Genomic DNA, 11739 nt, shown 5'->3' on the forward strand with positions numbered 1-11739 from the left:
ATAATTTGAACCCTGCAGATTGTGTAAGTTTGCCCACTTACTAAGAAATGGCGGGTGTATCATTTTTATCATAGGTGTATTTTATATGATGGAGACAGAATATCAACCAGAAATCCAGAAAAAAAAAAAACACATGATACAAATGTTACATAGTTTGTGAAGTTGAAAAAAGACCTCAGTCCATCCAGTTCAACCTATGATGTGTGTGTGTTTGCTGGTAACCGTACATTGTATACCCCTGTATGTTGTACATTGTATACCCCTGTATGTTGTACATTGTATACCCCTGTATGTTGTACATTGTATATCCCTGTATGTTGTACATTGTATACCCCTGTATGTTGTACATTGTATACCCCTGTATGTTGTACATTGTATACCCCCTGTATGTTGTACATTGTATACCCCCTGTATGTTGTACATTGTATACCCCTGTATGTTGTACATTGTATACCCCTGTATGTTGTACATTGTATACCCCCTGTATGTTGTACATTGTATACCCCCTGTATGTTGTACATTGTATACCCCCTGTATGTTATACATTGTATACCCCTGTATGTTGTACACTGTATACCCCTGTATGTTGTACACTGTATACCCCTGTATCTTGTACATTGCATACACCCTGTATGTTGTACATTGTATACCCCTGTATGTTGTACATTGTATACCCCCTGTATGTTGTACATTGTATACCCCCTGTATGTTGTACATTGTATACCCCTGTATGTTGTACATTGTATACCCCTGTATGTTGTACATTGTATACCCCCTGTATGTTGTACATTGTATACCCCCTGTATGTTGTACATTGTATACCCCCTGTATGTTGTACATTGTATACCCCCTGTATGTTGTACAATGTATACTCCTGTATCTTGTACATTGTATATCCCTGTATCTTGTACATTGTATACCCCTGTATCTTGTACATTGTATACCCCTGTATCTTGTACATTGTATACCCCTGTATCTTGTACATTGCATACACCCTGTATCTTGTACATTGCATACACCCTGTATGTTGTACATTGTATACCCCTGTATGTTGTACACTGTATACCCCTGTATGTTGTACATTGTATACCCCTCTATGGTGTGGTCTTTAAGGTGCTCATCTAATAGTTATTTAAACGATCGATGCTCCCTGCTGATACAACTGCTTGTGGAAGAGAATTCCACATCCTTACTGCTCTGACAGTGAAGAATCCCCTACACATTTTAAATGGAGTTGCAGTTCAGTGAGTAAAATAAGTATTTGACCCCCCTGCTGATTTTGTACGTTTGCCCACTGACATAGAAATGATCAGTCTGTAATTTTATTGGTCGGTTTATTTTACCAGTGAGAGACAGAATAACAAAAATATCCAGAAAAACGCATTTCAAAAAAGTTATAAATTGATTTGCATTTTAATGAGTGAAATAAGTATTTGACCCCCGACCAATCAGCAGATTTCTGTCTCACAGGTGTCTTCTATACAGGTAACAAGCTGAGATTAGGAGGATTCTCTTATAGGGAGTGCTCCTAATCTCAGCTTGTTACCTGTATAGAAGACACCTGTCCACAGAATCAACCAATCAGACTCCAATCTCTCCATCATGGCCAAGACCAAAGAGCTGTCCAAGGATGTCAGGGAGAAGATTGGAGACCTACACAAGGCTGGAATGGCTACAAGACCATCGCCAAGCAGCTTGGTGAGAGGTGACAACAGTTGGTTGGAAGAAACAGAAAATAACTGTCAGTCTCCCTCAGTCTGGGGCTCCATGGAAGATCTCACCTCATGGAGGTTCAATGATGATGGAGAACGGTGAGGAATCAGCCCAGAACTACACGGGAGAATCTTCTCAATGATTTCAGCTGGGACCATCGTCACCAAGAAAACAATTGGTAACACACTACCCCATGGAGGACTGAAATCCTGCAGCACCCACAAGGTCCCCCTGCTCAGGAAATCACATGGTACAGCCCGTCTGATGTCTGCTAATGAACATCTGAATGATTCAGAGGAGAACTGGGGGAAAGTGTTGTGGTCAGAGGAGACCAAAATTGAGCTCTTTGGCATCAACTCAACTCGCCGTGTTTAGAGGAGGAGGAATGCTGCCTATGACCCCAAGAACACCATCCCCCACCGTCACACATGGAGGTGGAAACAACATGCTTTCAGGGTGTTATCTTGCTAAAAGGGGACAACTTCACCGCATCAAAGGGACGATGGACGGGGCCATGTACCATCAAATCTTGGGTGAAAATCTCCTTCCCTTTAGCTAGGGCATTAAAATGGGTCATGGATGGGAATTCCAGCATGACAATGACCCAAAACACACGGGCAAGGCAAAGGAGTGGCTCAAGAAGAAGCACATTAAGGTCCTGCAGTGGCCTAGCCAGTCTCCAGACCTTCATCCCATAGAAAATATGTGGAGGGAGCTGAAGGTTTGAGTTACCAAACGTCAGCCTCAAATCCTTAATGACTTGGAGAAGATCTGCGAAGAGGAGGGGGACAAAATCCCTCCTGAGATGTGTGCAAACCTGGAGGCCAACTACAAGAAACCTCTGACCTCTGAGATTGCCAACAAGGGTTTCTCCACCAACTACTAAGGGGTCAAATACTTATTTCACTCATTAAAATCCAAATCAATTTATAAAACTTTTTTGAAATTTTTCTGGATATTTTTGTTGTTATTCCGTCTCTCACTGGTAAAATAAACCGACCAATAAAATTATAGACTGATCATTTCTCGGTCAGCGGGCAAACGTACAAAATCAGCAATCACAGAGGTCAGAGGTCACAGAGGTCAGACGTTTCTTGTAGTTGGCCCCCAGGTTTGCACACATCTCAGGAGGGATTTTGGTCCTCTCTTTACAGATCTTCTCTAAATCCTTAAAGTGATAGTAAAGTCTTGTTTAAAAAAAAAAAAAACCAAACATGTTCTACTTACAGAATACTACAGAAGTAAGTACACCCCTGACATTTTTGTAAATATTTTATTCTATCTTTTCATGTGACAACACAAAATAACTCCTTTAAGGTTTCTTGGCTGTTGCTTGGCAACTCAAAGTTACAGCTTTCTCCATACATTTCTATAGGATGAAGGTCTAGAGACTGACTAGGCCACTCCATGGGCTTAATGTGCTTCTTCTTGAGCCACTCCTTTGTTGCCTTGGCGATATGTTTTGGGTCATTGTCATGCTGGAAGACCCATCCATGACCCATCTTCAGTGTTCTGGCTGAGGGAAGAAGGTTCTCATCCAAGATTTTTCAATTCATGGCCCCGTCCATTGGCCCCTCAATGTGGCAAAGTTGGCCTGTACCTTTAGGAGAGAAACCGCCCCAATTCAGAACATTTCCACCTCCATGCATGACTGTAGGGATGGTGACTGTAGAGATGGTGACTGTAGAGATGGTGACTGTAGAGACGGTGACTGTAGGGAGGGTGACTGTAGGGAGGGTGACTGTAGGGACGGTGACTGTAGGGACGGTGACTGTAGGGAAGGTGACTGTAGGGACGGTGACTGTAGGGACGGTGACTGTAGGGAGGGTGACTGTAGGGACGGTGACTGTAGGGACGGTGACTGTAGGGAAGGTGACTGTAGGGAAGGTGACTGTAGGGAAGGTGACTGTAGGGAAGGTGACTGTTCACAAGCTCCTCCCATGAAGTTCTGGGCTGATCCCTCACTTTTCTCATGACCATCCTCACCCCATGAGGAGAAATCTTGCATGGAGCTCCAGACTGAGGACCATTGATGGTTATTTTGTATTTCTTCCATTGTCCATAATCATTTCAACAGTTGTCTCCATCTCACCAAGCTTCTTACTGATGGTCTTGTAGCCCATTCCAGCCTTGTGCCGGTCTCCAATCTTCTCCCCGACCTCCTCTGACAGCTCTTTGGTCTTCCCATGATGGTGAGCTGTGATTGGAGGAAAGAGATTCTGTGGGCGGGTGTCTTCTATACACATAACGAGGTGTGGTTAGGAGCTCCTTCTTACACTGACAGGACTAATCTGTGACCACATGAGCACCTACTGTAGCCAGTCTGTGGGAGGCAGAATTATTGTTTGGTAGGGGATCAAATACTTATTTTACTCTCTGAACTGTAACTCCATTTATAACATTTGTATCATGTGTTATTTCTGGATTTTTGGTTGATATTCTGTCTCTATCATATAAAATACACCTATGATAAAAATTATCATCCACTCAGCTCCTTTTAAGACCTCCTGCTCTTTAGCTCCCTTGTCACCTCCTCCCATGCTCACCTCCAGCACTTCTCCAGAGCCTCTCCCATCCCTGGAACTCCCTGCCCAAGTATGTACAGCTAGGTCAGCCCCTACCCTGTCCGCCTTTAGATGATCCTTAGAATCTCCTCCATTTAAGAACTGCACCCGAGTCACATCCATTAGATCATCCCCGCAGCTATTCCCTTTCTACCACCTCCCCCATCTTTAGACTGTAAGCTCCACAAGCAGAGTCCTCCTAATCCTTCTGTATTGAATTGCATTGTAACTGTACTGTCTGTCCTCATGTTGTAAAGAGCTGCGCAAACTGTTGGCAATATTTTAATCCAGTATAATAATAATAATAATTATAGACCCTTCATTTCTTGGTAAGTGGGCAAACTTACAAAATCTGCAGGGGATCAAATAATTATTTTTCCCTCTGTAACACTTTATACACACATGGTGCAGGGATCTCCGCACTCCATGGAGCACTGTACCAGGGATGGGGTGCTCTGTGGACCCTGCAGACGTGGTTGGGTATGGTGGGTTGCAGGGGGTGGGGAGGGGGTTCTCTGTGGACCCTGCAGACGTGGTTGGGTATGGTGGGTTGCAGGGGGTGGGGATGGGGTACCCTGTGGACCCTGCAGACGTGGTTGGGTATGGTGGGTTGCGGGGGGTGGGGTTCTCTGTGGACCCTGCAGACGTGGTTGGGTATGGCGGGTTGGAGGGGGTTCTCTGTGTACCTTGCAGACGTGGTTGGGTATGGTGGGTTAGAAGAGTTCTCTGTGGGCCCTGCAGGCATAGTTGGGAATGGTGGGTTGGGGGGGGGGTGGGGATGGGGTTTCCTGTGGACCCTGCAGACGTGGTTGGGTACGGTGGGTTGCGGGGGGGGTAGGGTTCTCTGTGGACCCTGCACACGTGGTTGGGTATGGTGGGTTAGAGGAGTTCTCTGTGGGCTCTGCAGGCGTAGTTGGGTATGGTGGGTTGCAGGGGGTGGGGATGGGGTTCTCTGTGGACCCTGCAGACGTGGTTGGGTATGGTGGGTTGCAGGGGGCGGGGATGGGGTTCTCTGTGGACCCTGCAGACGTGGTTGGGTATGGTGGGTTGGGTTCTTTGTGGACCCTGCAGACGTGGTTGGGTATGGTGGGTTAGAGGAGTTCTCTGTGGGCCCTGCAGGCGTAGTTGGAAATGGTGGGTTGTACGGGGGTGGGGGTTCTCTGTGGACCCTGCAGAAGTGGTTGGGTATGGAGGGTTGCGGGGGGGGGGGGGGGGGGTTGTGTAGGGTTCTCTGTGGACCCTGCAGACGTGGTTGGGTATGGTGGGTTGCGGGGGGGGGGGTAGGGTTCCCTGTGTACCTTGCAGACATGGTTGGGTATGGTGGGTGCGGGGGGGGGGGTAGGGTTCTCTGTGGACCCTGCAGACGTGGTTGGGTATGGTGGGTTGAGGGGGGGGGGTAGGGTTCTCTGTGTACCTTGCAGACGTGGTTGGGTATGGTGGGTTGCGGGGGGGGGGGTAGGGTTCTCTGTGTACCTTGCAGACGTGGTTGGGTATGGTGGGTGCGGGGGGGGGTAGGGTTCTCTGTGGACCCTGCAGACGTGGTTGGGTATGGTGGGTTGCGGGGGGGGTAGGGTTCTCTGTGTACCTTGCAGACGTGGTTGGGTATGGTGGGTTGGGGGGGGGGGGGGTAGGGTTCTCTGTGTACCTTGCAGACGTGGTTGGGTATGGTGGGTGCGGGGGGGGGGGGGGGTTCTCTGTGGACCCTGCAGACGTGGTTGGGTATGGTGGGTTGGAGGGGGTTCTCTGTGTACCTTGCAGACGTGGTTGGGTATGGTGGGTTAGAGGAGTTCTCTGTGGGCTCTGCAGGCGTAGTTGGGAATGGTGGGTTGTATGGGGGTGGGGTTCTCTGTGGGTCCTGCAGGCGTGGTTGGGAATGGCGGGTTGTACGGGGGTGGGGTTCTCTGTGGACCCTGTAGCTACATGGAGGAACTTCACTACAAGGTGGAGAACATTCCTTTAATCCTCCTGAGTGTCAGTGTCTACAGGAAAGATACAAGCAGGCCACACTAGAGCCACCATCTCGGAGTGATCCTAGGTTCCCATATAGGAGGAGGATTACCAGGACACCGCGACCGGCACCATGCTACCTCCTATCCAGGACACCGTCACCGGCACCATGCTACCTCCTATCCAGGACACCGTCACCGGCACCATGCTACCTCCTATCCAGGACACCGTCTCCGGCACCATGCTACCTCCTATCCAGGACACCGTCTCCGGCACCATGCTACCTCCTATCCAGGACACCGGCACCATGCTACCTCCTATCCAGGACACCGTCACCGGCACCATGCTACCTCCTATCCTGGTAAAGAAGAACTGTGAAATAACAGAAGTGTAGAAAACGGAGGACAACGATATTGGATGTCCTCACTAAACACAAAGCTCTGCTCACCTCTATCTCATCGAAATGGAGATGTTACCAATTCCTGGCCCCTTCCTAAAGTCTGAGCCGTGCCCACCCCCCCTCTCCCCAGAAAGGGAATTGCCACTGCATTATGGGAGGTGGACCCCCCCCCCCCCCAGTTCTAACATACTGAGAAGGAAAACATCCAGAAGATGCTCTTGCAATGAACTGGAAGGATCTTCTCATAAGATCTCACCTACTGTTCTCGGAAGGATGGTGACATTACACACTGCAGCGCGAGGGGGCGCGCTTGCGTCGCTGGGAACTGCAGTGTGTGGGTAAACCGGTATTCTCTGGACTTCTACTACGATGGCTCCATCCATCTTGTGACCATAACATTAGCTTTATGGTGTGTCGCTGGAAGGAGTATGCTTGGTTTGTTTGTACCAAACATAGTATGTGGGCACCATGGTGGTCATATGCAGCAAGGCTTTACCTGTGTCCCAACCAGCTACATCCACTCACAGCACTACAAAGCATCATCGCCATGAAGCCCAACCTCCCCAACATCTGGAGTGAGCTTCTCCGGCTACGGCTTCTTCGTTGAAAGACCAGATTATGGACCGGCCTGGACCACTCTCCACTGGTCATCCTGGTACGACCAACACTGCTGCTCCACTACCAAAGCCAGGGCTGAACCCAACCCTTACACCAGTGGACTCCAAACTGCGGCCCTTTGATTGCCTTTATCCAGCCCTTGGGACACTATTCCTCCCACTGACCCCAACGATGGGGCACTATTCCTCCCACTGACACCAATGATGGGGCACTATTCCTCCCACTGACCCCAATGATGGGGCAGTATTCCTCCCACTGACATCAATGATGGGGCACTATTCCTCTCACTGACCCAAATGATGGGGCACTATTCCTCCCACTGACCCAAATGATGGGGCACTATTCCTCCCTCTGACACCAATGATGGGACACTATTCCTCCCACTGACCCCAACGATGGGGCACTATTCCTCCCACTGACACCAATGATGGGACACTATTCCTCCCACTGACCCCAACGATGGGGCACTATTCCTCCCACTGACACCAATGATGGGGCACTATTCCTCCCACTGACCCCAATGATGGGGCAGTATTCCTCCCACTGACATCAATGATGGGGCACTATTCCTCTCACTGACCCAAATGATGGGGCACTATTCCTCCCACTGACATCAATGATGGGGCACTATTCCTCTCACTGACCCAAATGATGGGGCACTATTCCTCCCACTGACCCAAATGATGGGGCAGTATTCCTCCCACTGACCCCAATGATGGGGCACTATTCCTCCCACTGACACCAACGATGGGGCACTATTCCTCCCACTGACCCCAATGATGGGGCACTATTCCTCCCACTGACCCCAATGATGGGGCAGTATTCCTCCCACTGACCCTAATGATGGGGCAGTATTCCTCCCACTGACACCTGAGAACCTTCAAGGACCCTGTCTAGGATGGGGTTGCCTGTCCAGGATCCTGTGCACCAATGATAGGGCAGTAATCCTCCCACTAACATCAATGATGTGGTACTATTCCTCTCACTGACACCAACGCTGGGGTACTATTCCTCTCACTGACACCAACGCTGGGGTACTATTCCTCTCACTGACACCAATGATGGGGCACTATTCCTCCCACTGACACCAATGATGGGGCACTATTCCTCCCACTGACCCAATGATGGGGCACTATTCCTCCCACTGACACCAACGATGGGGCAGTATTCCTCCCACTGACACCAACGATGGGGCAGTATTCCTCCCACTGACACCAACGATGGGGCAGTATTCCTCCCACTGACCCCAATGATGGGGCAGTATTCCTCCCACTGACCCCAATGATGGGGCAGTATTCCTCCCACTGACACCTGAGAACCTTCAAGGACCCTGTCTAGGATGGGGGCGCCTGTCCAGGATCCTGTGCACCAATGATAGGGCAGTAATCCTCCCACTAACATCAATGATGGGGTACTATTCCTCTCACTGACACCAATGATGGGACACTATTCCTCCCACTGACACCAATGATGGGGTACTGTTCCTCCCACTGACACCAATGATGGGGTACTATTCCTCCCACTGACACCAATGATGAGACACTATTCCTCCCACTGACACCAATGATGGGGTACTGTTCCTCCCACTGACACCAATGATGGGGTACTATTCCTCCCACTGACACCAATGATGGGACACTATTCCTCCCACTGACACCAATGATGGGGTACTGTTCCTCCCACTGACACCAATGATGGGGTACTATTCCTCTCACTGACACCAATGATGGGGTACTGTTCCTCCCCCTAATATCAATGATGAATTGTTTACTCTGACACCAGGACAATTTCTACTCCCACTGGCCACAATCCAGCGCCCCCTAAAGTCTGAAGGATAGTAAACTGGTGGTTTGTTTAGAAAGTTTGGAGACCCTTGCCTTACACCACCCCTCCCTTCTATGGCTGATCTCATCACCAGCAGGACAACCTGTAGGCGGTGGAACTTGTCCTTCATTGTGCAGTCCCCGGTGAAGGCCAGACTTGGACCTCCACATGGCAGCGAAGTCCTCTTCAACCGCTGGGGCCACAACATTGAGGCTGTAGAATGCAGATGTCCCAGCCGGAGTTTCTTGGACTTTCCTATCACCCTAAATACTTCCCAATCCTCCCATCTGTAGGACGGTTCCTGACGTGTCACACAAGCCTCTGCCAAGAACCGCTTACGGAAGAGGCAGGCTGCGTTCTGGGGTTATGTAATGTAGGGAAATATTTAGGTCAGGGTGACGCCAGGGTCCCACTTCGAGAGTATTGCTATTCCTGGCACAAGGTTCACCGGTTAGTCACTCTGATACTAGACAGATCGGAATCCCATCTTCTTCTGATGGGACATTCATCAGTTCCTGGTCCTATAATCACATGACCACCAGGTCCAATGGGTGGAGAAGAGTCTGCAGAGTTCCGGAGCCAATCAGGGGCCACCAGTAGCCGGGAACACGGATTTCCCACCATCTGGAGAAGCCTCAGAATTCACTACAATAACTATTCCCACCTCCAACACCCGGATGAATGGGGGGCACCTTGGCATAGGAGGTCATCACTGATGGATTCATATCCTATACTTGGACACACCACTAGGTGACCAATGACCAGGCAATCTAAAGCTGCCCAGAAATATGAGACAGCAGAGGATCCAATGACTGGATGAACACACTCACCCCCAGTACTGGCCTCAACCCTGGGGGATAATACCCATCACCTCCTGAAACCCATCAAACCGTTCCGGACCTAGCAGATCCAACCACACCAGACAATGATCTCTCTATAGGAGGGCTCGGAGATCTCTGTCCTGTACTAGAGTTCATCGATCTTTCTATAAGAGATATGAAGATTGGGATGAAGATCTGGTCGGTGGGTCTGGAAATGGCGCAGCATGGTGGGGAATGCAGTCCATACATGAGGTCTCCAACCTGAGAACCTGTCCAAGCCCCTCCGTATCATAGGGGAATCTACCCAGGCCCCTCCCCATCATGGGGGAATCTACCCAGGCCCCTCCCCATCATGGGGGAATCTACCCAGGCCCCTCCGTATCATGGGGGAATCTACCCAGGCCCCTCCGTATCATGGGGGAATCTACCCAGGCCCCTCCGTATCATGGGGGAATCTACCCAGGCCCCTCCGTATCATGGGGAAATCTACCCAGGCCCCTCCGTATCATGGGGGAAATCTACCCAGGCCCCTCCGTATCATGGGGGAAATCTACCCAGGCCCCTCCGTATCATGGGGGAAATCTACCCAGGCCCCTCCGTATCATGGGGGAATCTACCCAGGCCCCTCCGTATCATGGGGGAATCTACCCAGGCCCCTCCGTATCATGGGGGAATCTACCCAGGCCCCTCCGTATCATGGGGGAATCTACCCAGGCCCCTCCGTATCATGGGGGAATCTACCCAGGCCCCTCCGTATCATGGGGGAATCTACCCAGGCCCCTCCGTATCATGGGGGAATCTACCCAGGCCCCTCCGTATCATGGGGGAATCTACCCAGGCCCCTCCGTATCATGGGGGAATCTACCCAGGCCCCTCCGTATCATGGGGGAATCTACCCAGGCCCCTCCCTATCATGGGGGCACCTTATCCAGGACCCTCCAGAAATCCCAGCTGGAACAATGTCATTATATAAAAATATACAATGCTTGGAATTCATCTCTCCGGAGTCCCTCTTCTCCTGTAAGAGAGCGGCCAGCCCAGCACACTATCAGTAAAGAGCTAAAAATATAGAAGAACTGCACTGGGAACAGATAGAGAACGTCCTTCTCCATATACAGAGGTCCCAACACGTCCCACCCATCACCCCCAACCCCGAGCATTGTACACTGGAAGCGACTTAAAGACAAACACACAATACACGGTACATACACTACGTACAGGTATATATACACTGCCGAGGTACATACATGTACAGGTATATATACTGCTAAGCTACATGCACATACATGTACAGGTATATACACTACTGAGCTACATACATGTACAGGTATATACACTACTTAGCTACATACACATAAATGTACAGGTATATATACTGCTGAGCTACATACACATACATGTACAGGTATATATACTGCTTAGCTACATACACATACATGTACAGGTGTACAGACTACTGACCTATACAAACACACACACAGGTAAAGAAGTGACGGCGTTGCTCACGTACCACAGGCGGCTGCGCAGTTTCTGGCTCCCAGGAAGGGACGCCAGGCTACTGAAGCGGGTCAGTTTGGGTCTGGACTGGGTCTGCACCATCCTCTCCTCTGCTAGGTACTCTGTAATGTGACAGTACAGGTGTGTACCAGGATTATACCTGTACAGAGGGGCGGAGCTGCTTGACAAACAGGTAATAGTCACCTATCACAGGATAATGGGGAGGACGGCTCACAGCCATCACTGGAGGGGCCCCAGGGGGTCATTCACTACAAACACAGGATAAGGGGGGGGAGGACGGCCCCCATCCCTCACTGGAGGGACCCTGGGGGTCATTCTATAACTCACAGCTTCT

At 50.0% G+C, this 11739-nt stretch overlaps 1 protein-coding gene across 1 annotated transcript in view; it reads right to left on the bottom strand.

Moving 5' to 3' along the window:
- PPP1R13L (protein phosphatase 1 regulatory subunit 13 like) overlaps positions 1 to 11491 on the bottom strand; it is a 33693-nt gene extending 22202 nt beyond the window's left edge. Inside the window, exon 1 of the mRNA XM_082263374.1 lies at positions 11365 to 11491. Within this exon, the coding sequence (XP_082119500.1) occupies positions 11365 to 11486 (122 nt within the window). The 5' untranslated portion in view covers positions 11487 to 11491. The remainder of the gene's footprint in view (positions 1 to 11364) is intronic.
- Positions 11492 to 11739: the final 248 nt, after the last annotated feature.

Source organism: Pelophylax lessonae (assembly GCF_965119305.1).
Source record: "Pelophylax lessonae genome assembly, chromosome: 7".
In the NCBI taxonomy this organism is placed as follows: Eukaryota; Metazoa; Chordata; class Amphibia; order Anura; family Ranidae; genus Pelophylax; species Pelophylax lessonae.